At 35.5% G+C, this 21,472-nt stretch overlaps 1 protein-coding gene across 6 annotated transcripts in view; it reads left to right on the forward strand.

Moving 5' to 3' along the window:
• PARP8 (poly(ADP-ribose) polymerase family member 8) overlaps positions 1-21,472 on the forward strand; it is a 206,259-nt gene that overhangs the window by 146,980 nt on the left and 37,807 nt on the right. For all 6 annotated transcript variants that reach the window (XM_030926745.1, XM_010364404.2, XM_030926743.1 and 3 more), the window contains 3 exons: positions 336-386; positions 492-587; positions 21,365-21,457. In XM_030926745.1, the coding sequence (XP_030782605.1) occupies positions 336-386; positions 492-587; positions 21,365-21,457 (240 nt within the window). The remainder of the gene's footprint in view (positions 1-335; positions 387-491; positions 588-21,364; positions 21,458-21,472) is intronic.

The raw sequence follows: 21,472 nt of genomic DNA on the forward strand, positions 1-21,472 counted from the left end.
CTAATGAAGAGTATGAGCATTTGCTGATTAGTAACAGAAGAAATGAGTTTTTGTGATCATGTAAAGATGCCAGTCATTTTTGCTAGAAGATCAGCAACTAAGAATGCTATTCATTTACTGTAGGGAAAAATTGCATTAGTAATGGTAGAAAAGGGTATTTATTATAGAGTGAACAAAAAGGTTTTTAATTTTGATGTCATCATCAGTGACTCAATTCATTTTTCATGTGCTCTTAGATCACTTTTGTATTCACTATTGCAAAGAGTAAAAGGCTGTAATTTATACATTTTTAAATTAAAGAAATTATTATTTTATTTTTACTTTGCTTTTTATAGCCAAATGGTGCAAAATGCATTCCAGTACGAGACCGCGGCTTCCTCGTGCAGGTATGAGCCAAAACTCTATCCACTGTAGAAATATTTTAATTCTTACTGGGTTTTAAAATCATTTATGAGCTTGTCTTAATTATTTTTCCTTACTGTTTTATTCAGACAATTGAGTTTGCTGAACAGCGGATCCCTGTGTTAAATGAATACTGTGTGGTATGTGATGAGCCACATGTGTTTCAAAATGGCCCTATGCTTAGGGTAAGTTCTTGCTGATAGAATGTTAGTGTTGGTTTAGAATACAGAAATATAGAAAAGGTTTGAAATATAAAAATAAGTAAATAAATGCAGTTTAAAGCAAATACTCTTTATTGAGCAAATTATTGACATATAATTTTGACAAAATGAATTAGTATTACTTCTAAAGTAGCCTGTGAAAGAGCAGTTAGTTTGATATTAGGAAAATGTTTCTTATTATATTTTTTACATGTTTATCTAACAGCTATTTATCCATCTACACCTATATCAGCATTAAGCATCTTAAATTGTGGAATTTTGAAGAACCAGTGTTTACAAGGTTATGTGACAAGGATGCTTAGGCTGTGTCCCTTCAAAACCCCACAATTTAAGATGCCGAATATAAGAGAGGAGAGTCTTGGTCCTATACATGTTAAAAGAGGTACACAGTAGTAGAAAGAGGATCAGAATAAAGATTTCCAAAAATGCTAACATCCTGACACATTTGGGACATTATCATGGGAATATGAAAATAAGAATCGGTGTATACATGCATTTTGGGGAGAAGTATTCAATTTTAAAATGTTTTTTTTTTTGCAATTTTTAATTGCAAAAATTTAACACATAAATCACTACTTAAAGTATACAATTCAGTGTTTTTTCATATATTTACAATATTATATAACCATTACCACTATTTAATTCCAGAAAATGGAATTTCTGTTACCCCCAAAAGAAATACGCTGTTAGCAGTCACTCCCAATTTCCGCCTCCTATCATTCCCTGGCAATTATGAACCTGTTTTCTGTTTCTATGGATTTGGCCATTCTGGATATTTGATATGAATGGAATTGTATAATATGTGGCCTTTTGTTTCTGACTTCTTTCACTTATAATGTTTTCACGGCTCATCTATATAGCATATGTCAGTACTTTTGTTTCTTTTTATGGCAGAATAATATACATTTTATGGATATACCACATTTGTTTATCCATTCATCAGCTGATGGAATTGCTAGAACATATGACAACTCTGTTTAACTTTCTGAGGAACAACCAAACCTGTTTTAACAGTTGCTGCATAATTTTACATTTCCATTGGCAATGTATGACAGTTACAGTCTCTATATATCTTCCCCATGTATTATTCTCTATTTATTATTATTTTTAAAATTATAGCCATGCTAGTATGTGTGAAGCGGTTTCTTATTGTGGTTTTCTTATGCACTTCCCTAATGACTAACTAAAAGATGATAAAATATTTTGATTTTCTGCTAAAAAGATTTTGAGCATCTTTTCATGTGCTTATTGGCCATTTGTATATCTTTTGAGAAATGCCTATTTAAACCCTTTTCATATTTTTAAATTGTGTTATTTGTATTCTTATGAGTTGTAAGAGTTCTTTATGTATTCTGAATACTTTATCCTTACCACATATATGATTTGCAATTATTTTCTCCTATTTTGTGGTTTGTCATTTCATTTTTTAATAGTAATCTTTGACACACACAAGTTTTTAATTTTGAGGAAGTCTTGTTTATCAATTTTTTCTTTTGTTACTTGTGTTTTTGATGTTGCATCTGAAAATGAATTGCTTAATTCAAAATCACACAGTGCACTTATGTTTCCCTCTAAGAATTTCATGATTTATGTCTTACATTTAAGTCACAATACTTTTTGAGTTAATTTTTGTATATGGTGTTAAGTTGGGGTCCAAAGTCATTCTTTTGCATGTAGATACCCAGTTTTCTCAGGACCGTTCTTTGAAAAGACTATTTTTTCTCTACTGAATGATCTTGGCACTCTTGTTGAAAATTATTTGACTATAGATGTTTTGGTTTATTTCTGGACCCTCAAGTCTTTTTCTACTGATCTGCATGTCTCTCCTTAGGCCAGTACCACATTTTCTTGATTAATGTTGCTTTATAGTAAGTTTGAAGTCAAGAGGCACAAATCCTCTTTGCTTTTGTTTTATAGGATTACGTTGACTGTTAGGGGTCTCTTGCATTTCTCTATCAGTCTATGGTTCATTTGTCCATTTCTGCAAAAAGGCCGTTGGAATTTTGATAGGGTTGCACTGGAATTGTAAATCAGTTTGAAGACTATTGCCATTGGCTGTAGACTGAATGTGTTCCCCCCAAAATTCATATATTGAAATCCTAACTCCCATGTGATGGTGTTAGGAGATGGGTTGTTTGGAAAGCGATTAGGTCATGAGGGTGGTGCCCTTATGAACAGGAATAATGCCTTTATAATAGAGCACAGAGAGCTCTCTCACTCCTCTACCATGAAAGGACACAGCAAGAAGATTAATTTGTGGCCTTACTGTCACTATGGTCTATGAATCAGCAGATGGGCCCTCATCAGGCACTGAATCTCCTGACATCTTTATCTTCCCAGCCTTCAAAACTATGAGTAATAAATATTTGTTGTTATAAGCCACCCAGCCTATGGTATTCAATTATAGCAGCTGGAATAGACCAAGATATCATCTTAACAATATTAACCTTTCCAATTTTTGTCCACCAGATTGTTTTATTTATTTAGGCTTTTAAAATTTTATTTCAATGCTATTTTGTAGTTTTCAGTATTCAAGTCTTACATTATCTTGGATAAGTTTGTTTTTAAGCATTTTACTATTTTTGAAGTTACTGTAAATTAAGTTGCTTTATTCCATTTTCAGAACAGTATTTGCTATTATATAGAAATAGAAGTTATTTTTATATGTTAATCTTTTCTCCTGCAACATTGCTGAACTTATTTATTAGCTCTATTAAGTTATTTTTGGATTCTTTGTTTCTCTATATAAAATTATGTCTCTTGCAAATAGAGAGAGTTTCACTTTTTCCTTTTTAATCAGGATGCCTTTTATTACTTTTCCTTACCTAATGTGCTTGACTAGAACCTTCAATACAAGACTGATTAGAAGTGGCAAGAAAAGAAATTTTTATCTTGTGATTTAGGGGGAAAATGTTCAGCCTTTCACTGTAAGTTGGGGATTTTTCATAGATACCACTTACCAGGTTGAGAAAAATCCCCTTCTAGTCCGAGTTGTTAGGTGGTTTTATAATAATGAAAGCATTTTTGTCTGTTTTTGTTTTCCTGTGTCTCTTGATATTACTATGTTTTTCTTTTATTCTATTAATATGATGTATTACACTGATTTTTTAATATGCAATCACAACTATCTGGGCCTGGAGATTGCTGTTTTACATTCTTTCTTTTTTTTTTTTTTTGAGACAGGGGTCTTACTTTGTCACTCACGTTGGAGTGCAGTGGTGCAAACATGGCTCACTGCAACCTCAACCTTCTGGGCTTAAGTGATCCTCCCACCTCAGCCTCCTGAGTAGCTGGGACTACAGGTACATGCCACCATGCCCAGCTAATTTTTAAAATGTTTTGTAGAGATGGGGTCTCACCATGTTGCCCAGGCTGGTCTTGAACTCTTGGGCTCAAGAAATCCTCCTGCCTTAGCCTCTCAAAGTGTCAGGATTACAGGTGTGAGCCATCAAACCTGGTGAAAAAAATTTTAATTTATGAATTCAATTTCTTTATTAGTTATAGGGCTATTCAAATTATCTTTTTTTTTTTTCTTTTTGAGACAGAGCTTTGCCTTTGTTGCCCTGGTGTGATCTCGGCTCACCACAAACTCTGCCTCCCAGGTTCAAGCGATTCTCCTGCCTCAGCCTCCGAGTAGCTGGGATTACAGGCAGGCACCACCACACCCAGCTAATTTTGTATTTTTATTAGAGACGAGGTTTCTCCATGTTGATCCGTCTGGTCTCAAACTCCTGACCTCAGGTGATCCACCCGCAGTCGGCCTCCCAAAATGATGGGATTGCAGGTGTCAGCCACCACGCCCAGCCTCAAATTATCTATTTTATTTTGGGTGAAATGTGATATTTTTTGCTTTTAGAGGAATTGGTCCATTTTGTCTCAGATGTCAAATGTATGTGAGTAATTTATTAGTATTCTCTTATTATCCTTTTGATGTCTGCAGAGTTTTAGTGATACTCTTTGTTTCATTTCTGATGTTGAACATTTGTATCATCTCTCTGTCGGTCCTGCTACAGGCTTGTGGATTTTAGTTACCTTTTCAAAGAACAGATTCTTCGTTTCATTGAGTTTCTCTATTTTCTCTTTCAAATTCATTTATTCTTTGTTACTATTATGAAAGTGGGGATATTGAAGGCTCTGACTATTATTGTTGAATTGTTTTTACCTTCAGTTCTTTCAATATTTGATTCATGTGTTTTGGGAAATCTATTGCTGGATGCATGTATGTTTGTAAGTGTTTTATCTTCTTGATGTTTTGACTCTTTTTTCATGTCCTTCTTTGTCTCTAATAGCAATTTTTGTCTTCAAGTCTATTTGGTCTGATTAGTGTAACCACTGCAACCCTCTATTGGTTATTATATGCATGGGATGCCTTTTTTCATGCTTATGTTTTTATCCTATTAATGTCTTTAAAACTAACGTGAATCTCTTGTTGATAGCAAATTGTTGATCTTGTTTTTAAATGCTTGCTAAACTTTTTACTTAAACATAATTACTAATAAGGAAAGACTTCTGCTATTTTGCTATTCATTTTGTGTTTGTATTATATCATTTTGTTGCTGTTTCTCCCTTATTGCCTTCTTTTGTGTGTTTAATAGGTATTTTCTAGTGTACCATTTTAATCCCATGTTGTAGCTTTTCAGTTTTTCTTAGTGATTGCTCTAGGGATTACAGTTAACATCCTAATTTCTAAAAATCTAGTTTGGATTAATACTAACTTGATTTTTTTTAGTAAGAGACAGATCTTGCTCTGTCCTCTAGATCAGAGTGCAGTGGTGCTGATCATAGCTCACTGAAGCCTCCAACTTCTGGGCTTAAGTGATCTTCCTGCTTGCCTTATCCTCATAAGTAACCAGGACTGGAGGCACAAGCCACTATGCCTGGCTAATCTTTAGAAAAGTTTTTTGTAGAGATGGGATTTCGCTATGTTGAGCAGGCTAGTCTTGAAGTCCTGGCCCAAATTACTGAGATTATAGGCATAAGCCGCTGTAACCAGCCTTAATAATATATAAAAACTTTGCTCCTACATAGTTTCAACTCCACTCCAGAGTGGAAGTACATATAAATGCTGTTATATATAAATATGTAAGTTATATCTTTATATTATGTGCTCATCAACGTAAATTTATGATTATTGCTTTATGCAGTTGTTTTCCAAACCAGAAAAAATCAGGAAAAAAAATCAAAGTCAAATGTATCAATGTATTATTGTATTATGTATTATATCTATGTTTAAATGTTAAAAAAATGTATTATATCTATGTTTAAAATTAAAAATATATATATTTGTGTGCAGTCCTTTGTATTACCTGTATATATGGTTACTTTTCATTTTAATCTGAAGTGTCCTTTTCATTTTAATCTGAAGAACTCCCTTCATTATTTCCTGTGGGAAATCTCTGCAAATGATGAACTCTGTTGGTCTTTACCTGGGAGTGTTTTACGTTCTCCTTTGCTGTTTGAAGGATAGTTATGCTGGATATAGAATTTGTGGTTGAAAATTTGTGTGTGTGGTGGAGGAGGATTTGTGATTTGTGCTGTTTTCAGCATTTTGAGTATGTCATCCTGCTGCCTGTGGTTTCCCATGAAAAATGACCTGTTTTCTTATTGAGGATTCCTTATTATGTGATGAATTGCTTATCTCGCTGATTTTGAGATTTCTTCTTTGTCTTTGGTTTTTGGCATCTAGATTTTGATGTGTCTAAGTGCCTCTTTAAATTTATCCTATTTGGAGTTAATTGGATTTCTTGGAAGTGTAGATTAATTTTTTCTAATGAATTTGAGATGTTTTAAGCCATATTTATTCAAATATTCCTCTTGCAATTTTTCTTTCCTCTTTCCTTCTGGAATTTCCATTATCTGTATGTTTGTATGCTTGATGGTGCCCCATAGATCTCTTACACTTGATATTTTTTTCATGTTATTATTATTGCTCTTCCTTAGATTAGTTAATCTCAATGGACCTATCTTCAAGTTCACTGATTCTTTTTTCTGCCTGCTCAAATATGATTTTTTATTTCAGTAATGGTATTTTTCAACTGCAGAGTTTTATTTTTATAAATTCTATATATTGATACTCTCTGTTGACATTGTCTTTTCTTTGTTTATTTTGATATGATATTCTTTAGCTCTTGAATGTTTTAAGTATAGCCAATTTAAAGTTTTTGTCTAGTAAATGTAACATCTATGCTTTCCTTGGGATCCTTCCTATTGGTTTCTTTTTACCCTGTAAATAGGTCTTACTTTCTTATTTCCTTGCATGCCTCTTTTTTTTTAATTGAAAACTGGACATTTTAAGTATAATAATGCTGGAACTCTGGGATTTAGATCAGCCAAACTGTTTTGGCAGGCCTTAACCTTCATTCCTGCTTGTCCAGAGTGTTAAGATCAGCCAGAGGTGAGATTTAAGGCCTTCTAAAGTCTTTCTTGAGCATGCACACAGACATGGGCAAGCATATGGTCTTCTGGATTTCCAGGAATATGTGTGAGTTTTTCATAGTCCTTATGGACATCTCTTTTCCCAATCCTTTCTTCTAAGCTTTTTGGTTATTCTGTTGTTTGCCACAGTTGTTATCTGTTGCCTCACACAACTAAAACACTTACTGGAAATGTTTTTAATCCCCACTCCAGGTAATGTTTTAGTACTGGTTGAGTTCCAAGTCAGGCAGAAATAAAGACAAGTATTTACAGCATGTCTTCCAGAGAACTATCAGATATCTCTTTGTGAATCAGTTCCATTCTGCTCCCTCTATTATTGGAAATGCGGGCTATTGTTTTTAAGGCTACCACTGAGCTCGCGAATGGAAGATTGGATTAGGGTAAATTTAACCCTTTTCCCATTTGCCCCAACAATACTTGCCAGCAGCACTTGCAGCTATAGTGTTTATCCGGAGATAACTTTGCCATGAAATCTGTCACTTTTATTATTATTTCTGCATGGCTCTAGTATATCTACTTTGGAAACAAAATACATCATTCTACTTACAGCATTTTGGTTTTAGTAGTGGTATTTCCATTTACAAAATATAGTAGTAATTCTTGATTACTGAAAATGTCAAATCCTAGAAAACATAGCATTTGTACGTGTAATGTTAACATTGTTCTGAAATAGCTGTTGGCTGAAGATTCATTTGATGAATCTGATTTTTCAGAAATAGACGATTCTAATGGTTCAGACTATTCTGATGTTAGTTCTGTTTAGAAATAGCTCTGAGAACAGTTTTTATATTTTATTTTCACATTGATTGAAAATCAGATTTGCTTCAGCCTCAAAGAGTGTGTTTATGTAGAATTAAATAAGCGCTGGCAACGAACTGCACTTTTTTTTTCCCCAAAACAGAAAAAAAAAGGTTAAATGTCACAAGTTTTGTAGTTCTTACCAAAATTCAGCTGTTGATCCTTGGGTTGCTGCAAGTTTTTAAATTAATTTCCGGAATATCATAAGGGTTGACTCAGGCCATTTTTGCCAGTTTCTTTTAAAGATTTTATAGAAAGGTGCAAGTTTGGGTTCCTCACTCAGCCTTTTTTGCTGATATCATTCCTTATTTCAAAGCTTTTAACAAGCAAGTACATTGTACCATATCTGCATAGTATTCAATGTCCAGCTTTTGAGTTAAGAAATAATGAAATGTAGATAAATATGAAAATAATGATTGAGCTAATATCTATCATAGTTAACAGAGAAAAGGAGGTTATTGAGGGTTGTGTGCCAGACACTGTGGGTAGATATTTGGCATTTTTTTTAATTTGATCATCATACAACTCTTGTGGTTTAGGTGCTTTTGCTTTCATGCTGCAAATAGGGAGACTAAGATTTATAGAGTTTAAGCAGTTTGTTCAACACCACCCAGAAAATATAGGTAGAAGCTTGGCTTTGAACCTAATTCTGTCTGATTTTAAAACTGCATCACAAACATTTAACTTAATATTTGATAAGTAGAAGGCACCATGCTAGATTCTGTTACACTTTTTAAAAGAAACCTGTCTTGCTGTTTGGAATATGTGTTTGAAAAGATAAAACACAAAACTTGGAAAGCAATAATTCTATTAGAATGTTTTTTTGTATTTCACGATTTATACTTTTAAAAAACATCTCTGGTAGCCATTTAATAACACAATCATCTATCAGATATTTTATTTTTTTGCTTAAGGGAAACAATCCATGTGCTATTTTTTTTCCAGTCAACTTTACTCTCAGAGATATAATGTTATTCTGAAACCAAAATCAACGAAATCAGCATTTAATTATTAAATAACTGCAATTTTGCCATTTCCATTTGATACAGGGAAATGTGTCCTTTTGATGAGAATAGGGAGAATTCTCTGGTCATCTGAACCTGCCCCACTTAGATGGCTATGTTTTCACGTTGTCAGTGCTCACCTGTTGATATCGATCTATTGCTTTCTCTATAGCATTGCCATTTCTACCACAAAAGATAATAGTAATGTTATCAAAAGTAAATGCTTTTTGCATGTTTTTTATGTAATCCGAATGTTTAAAGTTATTTATGTGGATTTTCAAGTATAATCCTCTTAATAACTCTCTAGGTATATATTATTACTATCCCCACTTTACGGTGAAGAAAATAGTAATTTATTCAGTGTTAGTGTGCTAGTAAGTAATAGAGATAGGATTCTAATACTGATAGAATGGCACCAGGCAGGGGTTCTTACTCTTGACTTATAGACTTGAATTGACTACATTTATGTTCTGGAAATGTACCACACACATTGTTGGGAGTTCACTGTTTGTAGTTTAATTGTGGGCAATTCATTCCTATAGTAAGTAGTGGAAATATTATAGTTATTATTAGTATTCTTGGTGTCTCACTCGAAATTTTGACTTTATCTATATCTGCAACAATGAATATTGCTGTATTTTTCTACAAATGGCCATGCTTTTATATAAGCAAGAGAGAAAACATTTTCTAAATAAATACGGATGATTATCAGATGGTTTATTGTTGCTGTGATGTAGACTGATACCTAAGAATATCAGAAAACTTTCTTAAATAGTAAGATAAGTGACATAGGAAATCAGATCAGGAAATGAAAATTAAAGAAACTTTTCACGTTGAAAGGTAGACACAGGAAGAACTACCTCTTGATTCTGTGAAACAGATATTTTACCTAAGTTGGTCTCACTCATTTTTTTCTATATCTTACTTGTATTTACATTGCAATATGTTTGGCTGTAAATTTAAGAGTAATATATAAAAAGTAATATATAATTTCTTAAGAGATATTAACCAACTAACTGATTCACTGATCATTATTGAGCCCGACATATTACAGTCTGTAGTAAGTCTCAGAGACATAAAGAGTGTAAGTTATAACCCATTGGTGATTAAACAGGTTAGATAAAACTCAGGTTTCTATAGAATTCTATGCCCAGTCTATTTTATTACATTTACATTTGTTAGATCTTGCTTTCCAAACTTAGGCTCTCCCATTTTTTTTTTGTTCTTTTCTTTCAGCCTGATTGTTTTCTAGATGACACAAATCCTCTTTAACCTTTATTCTCCAAAAGTCCTAAAATTTTAGTCACTGCTTTTGCACTATCTGTCACTCCACTCAGAGGTCTAGGTTAGCATGTCACACTCTCTGCAATACAGGGAACTAAACTACGTACTTAGAAACTCCCTGCTGCTCCTTCTTCACTTTTGTTTACAAAAGTTGTAAATGTCACTTCCAGATTTGAGTCCTGACACATAACATTTTGCATCTGCATAACGCTCACATTAACATCACAAGAATTGTTCAGGAAGTCCTCAATTTTCAATTTAAAAGTGTCATTTATACTGTCATCACAAAACCAAACCAAAACCAAATGTGTGGTTCTCTCCATTGTGGAATCAACTAGGGTGTTAATGCAGCAAATTGTTTTAGAGATGCTTTTTAAATGTAGTTTGTGTCTTCAGGTGTTTTTGAAAAACAATAAAACAAGGACTTATTGTCAGAAATGCCAGTTTTATCAGCCTCTAAATTCCTAATGCCCTTTTCTGTTATACTTACCTTAATCACCCCAATTGTGGATTGGTACAATTGTGTACGCTGCTGAACTGCTGAACTCTGCTGGAGAAAACCATGTGGCTGTGTGAATAACAGTTCTTGCAAAGCTGGGCTTCTGTCTTTGATACTTGGCAATCATTCTGTGTGTCCTTGGTTAATAGACTTTCTCATTTCCCACATCAGCATGTGATATGAGAGTTATGATTTCATTCTCTTCTCCTATCATGTGAAATGCCCTGGATTACTTGCTCTGAGTGGTTTGATGAGGCATGAGATTCTAGTCTGCTGATTCCCAAATATGTTTGCATATGTCTGTCACCCACTTAGAGTAATGCCCATTCTTACTGAAGCAAAGCCAACTGAGAAACCTGAGAATCTATATTTTTGTGTATCCAGCATTAGACAGATGTTTGTAACTAAGGTTCTTATTTTGCAAGTGAAATTAACAACACCCAGTTATAATTTGGTCCAGTTTTAGGTGTTAACCAAAAAATGACTGAGGCAGGAGGAAGAGGATGGGTAGGTAATGAGGCAAATGGTTACATTCTTAAGAGGCTCTGATTAGCCTCAGTAAATCTACATTTTACATGTGAAAAGAGGGAGTAGAGGAAAAAGTTATGTATTAATCACAGGGTAGGCACAAGGATGTCTCTGTTCTTGGTCCTTGCTCTCACCCTGTGAAGATAAGCTAATAATTGACATTGTCAGGATGAGATTCAGCAGAACTTGGTTTTAGGGCTAGTTTATAGTGGGTATGTCTCCTGAAAGATCTGGGGGCTTCAAGGAATTTCCTTGTGAGGGAGGCCATCTGGGGAGATGTGTGACCTTGTATTGTCGTGGAAACCTGTCTCATGGGTGAGGCTATGACACGGAGCTGTGAAATAACAGCTATCAGTTTGGGAACAAAGGGAAAGCAGTATGGCCTGACTCAGTTCCCAAGCTTAACTTTCCCTTTGGCATAGTGAGTTTGGGGTCTCATGATTTGATTCTGTTTTCTTTCACAAAGACATTGCCATGAAAATTCATGAGAAACTGAGCATGAGGATAGACCTAGGTATGTCACATTTTACCTTCTAAGAGTAAAACAGATAGGTCTGCTTGTATTTAGACCTGATTTTAATATTTGAAGAATGGATGAAAAAGCTTAACCTGTTAAAACCCTCCCCCAACCTTCAACATGGAAGTTCCGATATCAACTTCTGAAATACTAACTAAAATAATAATTATGCCAAAAAACCTTTAGTTCAAAAACATTGTTTAAAAAAAAAAAAATTCAAACTAAGTAGAAATTAGTTTTAATACTCAAACAACATCTTTAGTTGTATGAGACAAATAGAGACTACTGCATGTTTAGGCCTAATTAGACCTGATGCTGTCTTACTGTGGATCTGCCTTAATTGCTGTGGGATTCTCTCTCTCTTCATGGACCGCACACCTTTCCTCACCCTGAATGTGTGTCTTGACCACAAACAGAACCCAAAGCATTGACTATAAAACTGTAAATACAGAGAGTTAAAGGCTTCTAAGTTTGTAGTTCTAGAAGATATTCATATAATTATTCTTGCATTTTTCAATACCAGTTTTTAAATAGGAATTTATATTTACTCTGCTTATTTCATTTTTAGTAAGAAAAATTGCAGCAATAGTTTTAAACTGTGGATATACAAATAAAAATGCTACTTCATAATATGCTTCAAAGAAAACTATTTTTTATTAAATACTTATCTTTGTATACACATTGAGTTAAGGCAGTAGAACTAGCTTCTCCAGGTTCCCTTATATTGTTAATATTTAAACAGGTTTCCATACCTCAAGGATATTTTTTAAACCTTATCTCACTTGGTATTTTTATCAATTTGAGAGCTAGATACTATTTTTACCCCCATTTTATAGATAGGAAAACTGAACTGTGCACGTGTGCTCTAACAAGAAGAAGCTCCACTTTTAGCTGTTTTGTATACTGGACTTATGTGAAATATTTTGTTTAAACAAAAAGACCATGGCAAAAATATTTGAAAACCTACACCATGCTTTTCTCTACATAAATACATAGCTAGATTCTTTAAAGTTGTATTATTTCTATTACCAGTAGAGGATAATTTAAATTCATGGAAAACGTAAATTTCTTAAAATACAATTAGGTTCTAAAATATTCTTCCGAGCTTAAAACATTTTTTGAAACATGTTTTTATTGCTCACATTTAAATTGCTTTGATTCAAATAAAGTTAAAAATGTATTCATTTTAGTTGAAAACTTCTAAAATATGTCTTATTTTAGGGACATATATAAATACGTTCCTCGTGCTTTTAAATAGTGCCTAATGAATATTCTATAGTAAATATGTATGTGTTGATAATAGAGGGACTTGCTATGGTTTTACGGTCTAAATTAGAGCAGTTAATTGCTTCCAGGCAATATAATATTAAGAATAGGTAGTATTTTACAAATTGGAACTAATAGTTTTTTTGTAAACTCAGAATGAATTAATAAGTAATATAACACCTGGTTTTATTTAGGCATACATACTTTGTATTAAATTATGTACAATAAAACATGGCAATACACTTAACTGGTAATAGTTCTTAAAATGACCATGTGCTGTTTTGAATTGATGCTAACATTTTCCGTGTAAATAACATAGTCATAGTAGAATTTGTCAGGGTGGAGGATTGGGTGGGAATAAGATAAGGCTAGCCCACAATATAACTACTTGTGTGTCTTTAAGGGAGTGATTCAGTTTCTCTTCCTTGAATAAGATGTTCCTTCTGTGAGTGAAAGAGACATCTAGTTACTTAATATAATTTGATAACTTTCTTTTAGTGCAGCAGCTGGTGTTAACACTTTGAACTTCTCAGAAATAAAGTGCGGATAAACAAGGAAAAGGAAGGATTACTACTCTACAAAAATAAATATACAAACACCTCAAAATAAAGTCATTTGTGTCTTACATCTTAAATACTACTTGAACCTTCTAGTAAAAATGAGCAAGAGATACAGAATTGTTATTTTAAAAATGTATTAGCATTTACCTAGTATGGTGTATGGTATATAAATTAATTACATCATGACCTTTGTAGTTGCTGTGTTTAAAAGGAAAGATAAAATTATTTTTATAAGAACATAGTCCTTCCTTTTACTTCTCATTTTTTTAGTATGATGGCAAAGTGTTTTGGTTTTTGTTTCCAAAAAGCAGATTTTCTAGGGTGCCTGATTTCTGTCTGATTTCCTTCTTCAAACTATTGGAGTAGCAGAATATACCTAGAAATCTGCCTTACTCACTTGAGGATGGGAAGAGGGTTATTTTTAAACCAAAAACATTCAGGAAAGAAAAGTGTTTCCACAAACCAATCAAATCATAGCTTCATCCTGAGGAATGCAGGTATATTAGTTAAAATAATGAGTCAGTTGACAAGTCAATAAAGTTGATTTAGAACTTTCTTTTTTTCTTTTTTTTTATTATACTTTAATTTCTAGTGTACATGTGCACAACGTGCAGGTTTGTTACATATGTATACATGTGCCATGTTGGTGTGCTGCACCCAACAACTCGTCAGCATCCATCAACATGTCATTTACATCAGTTATAACTCCCAGTGCCATCCCTCGACCCTCCCCCCTCCCCATAATAGGCCCTGGTGTGTGATGTTGCCCTTCCCATGTCCAAGTGATCTCATTGTTCAGTTCCTACCTAGGAGTGAGAACATGCAGTGTTTGGTTTTCTGTTCTTGCGAGAGTTTGCTGAGAATGATGGTTTCCAGCTGCACCCATGTCCCTACAAAGGACAAGAACTCATCCTTTTTTGTGGCTGCATAGTATTCCATGGTGTATATGTGCCACACTTTCTTAATCCAGTCTGTCACAGATGGACATTTGGGTTGATTCCAAGTCTTTGCTATTGTGAATAGTGCCGCAATAAACATACGTGTGCATGTGTCTTTATAGCAGCATGATTTATAATCCTTTGGGTATATACCCAGTAATGCGATGGCTGGGTCATATGGTATTTCTAGTTCTAGATCCTTGAGGAATCGCCATACTGTTTTCCACAATGGTTGAACTAGTTTACAATCCCACCAACAGTGTAAAAGTGTTCCTATTTCTCCACATCCTCTCCAACAACTGTTGTTTCCTGACTTTTAGTGATTGCCATTCTAACTGGTGTGAGATGGTATCTCATTGTGGTTTTGATTTGCATTTCTCTGATGGCCAGTGATGACGAGCATTTTTTTCATGTGTCTGCTGGCTGTATGAATGTCTTCTTTTGAGAAATGTCTGTTCATATCCTTTGCCCACTTTTTGATGGGGTTGTTTTTTTCTTGTAAATTTGTTTGAGTTCTTTCTAGGTTCTGGATATTAGCCCTTTGTCAGATGAGTAGATTGCAAGAATTTTCTCCCATTCTGTAGGTTGCCTGTTCACTCTGATGGTAGTTTCTTTTGCTGTGCAGAAGCTCTTTAGTTTAATTAGATCCCATTTGTCAATTTTGGCTTTTGTTGCCATTGCTTTTGGTGTTTTAGACATGAAGTCCTTACCCATGCCTATGTTCTGAATGGTATTACCTAGGTTTTCTTCTAGGATTTTTATGGTATTAGGTCTAATATTTAAGTCTCTAATCTGATTTGAATTAATTTTCATATAAGGAGTAAGGAAAGGATCCAGTTCCAGCTTACTGCTTATGGCTAGCCAATTTTCCCAGCACCATTTATTAAATAGGGAATCTTTCCCCATTTCTTGTTTTTGTTAGGTTTATCAAAGACCAGATGGCTGTAGATGTACGGTATTATTTCTGATGGCTCTGTTCTGTTCCATTGGTCTATATCTCTGTTTTGGTACCAGTACCATGCTGTTTTGGTTACTGTAGCCTTGTAGTATAGTTTGAAGTTAGGTAGCATGATGCCTCCAGTGTTGTTCTTTTGACTTAGGATTGATTTGGCAATGTGTGTTCTTTTTTGGTTCCATATGAACTTTAAAGTAGTTTTTTTCAATTCTGTGAAGAAAGTCATTGGTAGCTTGATGGGGATGGCATTGAATCTATAAATTACCTTGGGCAGTATGGTCATTTTCATGATATTGGTTCTTCCTATCCATGAACATGGTATGTTCTTCCATTTGTTTGTGTCCTCTTTTAGTTCACTGAGCAGTGATTTGTAGTTCTCCTTGAAGAGGTCCTTTACATCCCTTGTAAGTTGGATTCCTAGGTATTTTATTCTCTTTGAAGCAATTGTGAATGGAAGTTCATTCATGATTTGGCTCTCTGTTTGTCTGTTACTGGTGTATAAGAATGCTTGTGATTTTTACACATTGATTTTGTATCCTGAGACTTTGCTGAAGTTGTTTATCAGCTTAAGGAGATTTTGGGCTGAGATGATGGGGTTTTCTAAATATACAATCATGTCATCTGCAAACAGGGACAATTTGACTTCTTTTCCTAACTGGATACCCTTGATTTCTTTCTCTTGCCTGATTGCCCTAGCCAGAACTTCCAACACATTGTTGAATAGGAGTGGTGAGAGAGGGCATCCCTGTCTTGTGCCAGTTTTCAAAGGGAATGCTTCCAGTTTTTGCCCATTCAGTATGATGTTGGCTGTGGGTCTGTCATAAATAGCTCTTATTATTTTGAGATCTGTTCCATCAATACCTAATACTTCCAGTTTTTGCCCATTCAGTATGATGTTGGCTGTGGGTCTGTCATAAATAGCTCTTATTATTTTGAGATCTGTTCCATCAATACCTAATGTATTGAGCGTTTTTAGCATGAAGGGCTGTTAAATTTGGTCAAAGACCTTTTCTGCATCTATTGAGATAATCATGTGGTTTTTGTCTTTGGTTCTGTTTATATGCTGGATTACATTTATTGATTTGTGTAGGTTGAACCAGCCTTGCATTCCAGGGATGAAGCCCACTTGATCATGGTGGATAAGCTTTCTCATGTGCTGCTGGATTCAGTTTACCCAGTAGTCATTCAGGAGCAGGTTGTTCAGTTTCCATGTAGTTGAGCGGTTTTGATTGAGTTTCTTAGTCCTGAGTTCTAGTTTAATTGCACTGTGGTCTGAGAGGCAGTTTGTTATAATTTTTGTTCTTTTTCATTTGCTGAGGAGTGCTTTACTTCCAATTATGTGATCAATTTTGGAATAAGTGTGATGTGGTGCTGAGAAGAATGTATATTCTGTTGATTTGGGGTGGAGAGTTCTGTAGATGTCTATTAGGTCTGCTTGGTGCAGAGTTGAGTTCAATTCCTAAATATCCTTGTTAACTTTCTGTGTCGTTGATCTGTCTAATGTTGACAGTGGGGTGTTGAAGTCTCCCATTATTATTGTATGGGAGTCTAAGTCTCTTTGTAAGTCTCTAAGGGCTTGCTTTATGAATCTGGGTACACCTGTATTGGGTGCATACATATTTAGGATAGTTAGCACTTCCTGTTGAAATGATCCCTTTACCATTATGTAATGGCCTTCTTTGTCTCTTTTGGTCTTTGATGGTTTAAAGTCTGTTTTACCAGAGTCTAGGATTGCAACCCCTGCTTTTTTTTGCTCTCCATTTGCTTGGTAGATCTTCCTCCATCCCTTTATTTTGAGCCTATGTGTGTCTCTGTATGTGAGATGGGTCTCCTGAATACAGCAAACTAATCAGTCTTGACTCTTTATCCAATTTGCCAGTCTGTGTCTTTTAATTGGACCATTTAGTCCATTTACATTTAAGGTTAATATTGTTATGTGTCAACTTGATCCTGTCATTGTGATACTAGCTGGTTATTTTGCTCATTAGTTGATGCAATTTCTTCCTAGCATGGATGGTCTTTACATTTTGGCATGTTTTTGCAATGGCTGGTACCTGGTATTCTTTTCCATGTTTAGTGCTTCCTTTAGGATCTCTTGTAGGGCAGGCCTGGTGTTGACAAAATCTCTAAGCATTTGCTTCTCTGTAAAGGATTTTATTTCTCCTTCACTTATGAAACTTAGTTTGGCTGGATATGAAATTCTGGGTTGAAAATTCTTTTGTTTAAGAATGTTGAATATTGGCCCCCACTCTCTTTTGGCTTGAAGAGTTTCTGCCGAGAGATCTGCTGTTAGTCTGATGGGCTTCCCTTTGTGGGTAACCCAACCTTTCTCTCTGGCTGCCCTTAACATTTTTTCCTTCATTTCAATTTTGGTGAATCTGGCAATTATGTGTCTTGGAGTTGCTCTTCTTGAGGAGTATCTTTGTGGTGTTCTCTGTATTTCCTGAATTTGGATGTTGGCCTGCCTTACTCAGTTGGGGAAGTTCCCCTGGATGATATCCTGAGGAATGTTTTCCAACTTGATTCCATTTTTCCCCTCACTTTCAGGCACACCAATCAGACGTAGATTTGGTCTTTTCACATAATCCCATATTTCTTGGAGGCTTTGTTCATTTCTTTTTCCTCTTTTTTCTCTAGACTTCTCTCTCACTTCGTTTCATTCATTTGGTCTTCAATCATTGATACTCTTTCTTCCAGTTGATCGAGTCAGTTACTGAAGCTTGTGCATTTTTCACGTATTTCTCGTGTCATGGTTTTTATCTCTGTCAGTTCATTTATGGCCTTCTCCGCATTGATTATTCTAGTTATCCATTCTTCCATTCTTTTTCAAGATTTTTAGTTTCTTCACGCTGGTTACGTAGTTCCTCTTTTAGCTCTGAGAAGTTTGATCGACTGAAGCCTTCTTCTCTCAACTCCTCAAAGTCATTCTGCGTCCAGCTTTGATCCATTGCTGGCAATGAGCTGAGTTTCTTTGGAGGGGGGGATGCACTGTGATTTTTTGAATTTCCAGCTTTTCTGTCCTGCTTTTTTCCCATCTTTGTGGTTTTATCTGCCTTTGGTCTTTGATGATGGTGCCGAACTGATGGGGTTTTGGTGTGGTTCTCCTTTCTGTTTGTTAGTTTTCCTTCTAACAGTCAGGACTCTCAGCTATAGGTCTGTTGGAGATTGCTTGAGGTCCACTCCAGACCCTGTTTGCCTGGATATCAGCAGTGGAGGCTGCAGAAGATAGAATATTGCTGAACAGCGAGTATTACTGTCTGATTCTTGCTCTAGAAGCTTTGTCTCAGGGTTGTACCCTGCTGTGTGAGGTGTGAGGTGTGAGGTGTCGGTCTGCACCTAGTGTGGGATGTCTCCCAGTTAGGCTACTCTGGGGTTAGGGACTCACTTGGGCAGGCAGTCTTTCTGTTCTCAGATCTCAACCTCCATGCTGAGAGATCCACTGCTCTCTTCAAAGCTGTCAGAGAGGATCATTTACCTCTGCCAAGGTTTCTGCTGCTTTTTGTTTAGCTATGCCCTGTCCCCAGAGATGGAGTCTACAGAGACAGGCAGGCCCCCTTGTGCTTCGGTGGGCTCCACCCAGTTCGAGCTTCCAGGCGGCTTTGTTTACCTACTTAAGCCACAGCAATGGCGGGTGTCCCTCCCCCAGCCTCGCTGCTGCCTTGCAGTTAGATCTCAGACTGCTGTGCTAGCAATGAGGGAGGCTCTGTGGGCGTGGGACCCTCCTGTCCAGGTGTGGGATGTAATCTCCTGGTGTGCCATTTGCTAAGACCCTTGGTAAAGCGCAGTATTAGGGTGGGAGTTACCCGATTTTCCAGGTGTTGTGTGTCTCAGTTTCCCTTGGCTAGGAAAAGGGATTCCCTTCCCTGTTGTGCTTCCCAAGTGAGGCGATGGCTCACCCTGCTTCAGCTCTCGCTGGTTGGGCTGCACCACCTGACCAGCACCGATTGTCTGGCACTCCCCAGTGAGATGAACCCAGTACCTCAGTTGAAAATGCAGAAATCACCTGTCCTCTATGTCGCTCGCGCTGAGAGCTAGAGGTTGGAGCTGCTCCTATTCGGCCATCTTGCCGATTTAGAGCTTTCAAGATTTGAATATAAATGGATCAGGGTTGGAGGGCATTGAAACAGAAATGCAGAAAAAAAGCATTATAGTAAGTGCTGAAATTTTGCTTATTTGTTATTCATGATAGGAAATAGAGAGGTCTCCTTGAAATTGCTAAAAATCATTTGCAACAGAGCCAGAATGTCACATGAATACCTAGGATTGGTAACAAAGTGTATTGATAGAGATTTATAATAAAAACTGTGTCTATTGCGTTTTTCCTTTCCTTTGACATTTTTCCTGGATTGAAAGTTACTTGAACTTTCAATCTCGTGGTAAGATATTTTATTTCATTTTATTTGCGTTGGGTTTTTAAAAATTATTAATATACTTTAAGTTCTAGGGTAGCTGTGCACGAAGTGTAGGTTTGTTACATATGTATACATGTGCCGTGTTGGTTTGCTGCACCTATTAACTCACATGTCACTGTTTACTTCCTCAGTAGCTGATATAAAAATAAATTCCCAGGGCCTTTTATGATATCTAAGGTTTATCTTCTCCTTGGATTCTTGTTTGTGTACTGTTTCATTGTTTTCAAGCACCAGAATAGCGAGCGTTTGACACTATCATAAATATTCAGTAAGTGGTTGCCTTATTTCAGATCATACCATGCTCTAAGCCCCAGAAAGTGAACAAAAGAAGCAATATAATATCCATGGGGAAAATTGAGGGTAAAGCATATACACATATAGATACACAAAAAAATTGGAGAAGGTTAAAAATAAACACTCAAGTTAAAGGAAAAGTTGTTGAAATTGAACATTTTGCTGTATGTATATCTAAATATATATTGCAGAGTGTATAGCTTGAGTCTGGATGAAGAATTTTCTCTACTTCCTCTCATGGTTCTGAAGTTTCTGAAAATGGAATCAAATGCACTTTTAAGTCTGACAAAGGAAATATATAGATTCATTTTTTTCCCCTAAAATCCTTTTTGGAGCAAAGTCAACCAGAAAGCTTTGTAATTGGTCAAGCTTTCTATCTACAAAGCCACGCATATGGCTTTCTATCTACAAAGCCACGCGTTCTGAACATCCTTTATGTTCAGAATGGGGCCATACGTCCCCACTGGTTAAGCAAGAGACCAAGTTGGCCTCTGAAAGAAGTGAGCGTAGGAACAGTGGCACTAACAAATGCCTTTTGTCTGCTGTGCAGAGGCACCATGGATTGCATCGTGTTAGGCTTCATCAGCTACCTAATGCAATGTAACTTGGGAGATAAGATAAATCAGAGGGATGACACTATATTAGATTTGAAAGATGAGAGCTCTTCCAAAGTAATTGCAGAGTGTATATTTCAGTGCTGTTGACTTCACGAGGTTATTGAAGTCAAAAGTGTTTGCAACAAAACGAATCTTTCAAGAGCTGGGTAGCAAGTAAACAGAATCATGCTTTTGTTTTGTTTTGTTTTTTACAAACAAAATTTCATAGGACAAAGTGGAATTCTCTTTCATATGTTTGTTTTATACAGCTTTCATATTTAAACTCATTTATTGTTATATCACCAGCTTAGGTATTTATGTTTTCTATACATCTCATGTGCAAATGTATATGAAAGCACGAGAGATAAATTTTCCTATTTAAGGAATTTTTTACTGCTAAATTGTTCTGAGTGTGTCTAAAACTAACTGAAAAGGATCTTTTTAATAATATTTTTGACTCTATATTAGTAAATGACTCTGCTAATTGTTACCTAAATGTAAGAATTTATTTCTTGTTAAAGTGGTATGATTTCCTTTTTAAAAAACACTAAAACTGCATTTTCTATCTATTATGTGAAATGTCACGAATTTAATTTTGAAATTGAGAGTTGGGAAAAAGTTTTGTGATTAATATTGATTCCCTTTTCTTTTGTAGCCTACTGTGTGTGAACGGGAGCTGTGTGTGTTTGCTTTTCAAACCCTGGGAGTAATGAATGAAGCTGCTGATGAAATAGCAACTGGAGCTCAGGTAGTAACACAGGAT

Source organism: Rhinopithecus roxellana, chromosome 3 (genome assembly GCF_007565055.1).
Source record: "Rhinopithecus roxellana isolate Shanxi Qingling chromosome 3, ASM756505v1, whole genome shotgun sequence".
Taxonomy (NCBI): domain Eukaryota; kingdom Metazoa; phylum Chordata; class Mammalia; order Primates; family Cercopithecidae; genus Rhinopithecus; species Rhinopithecus roxellana.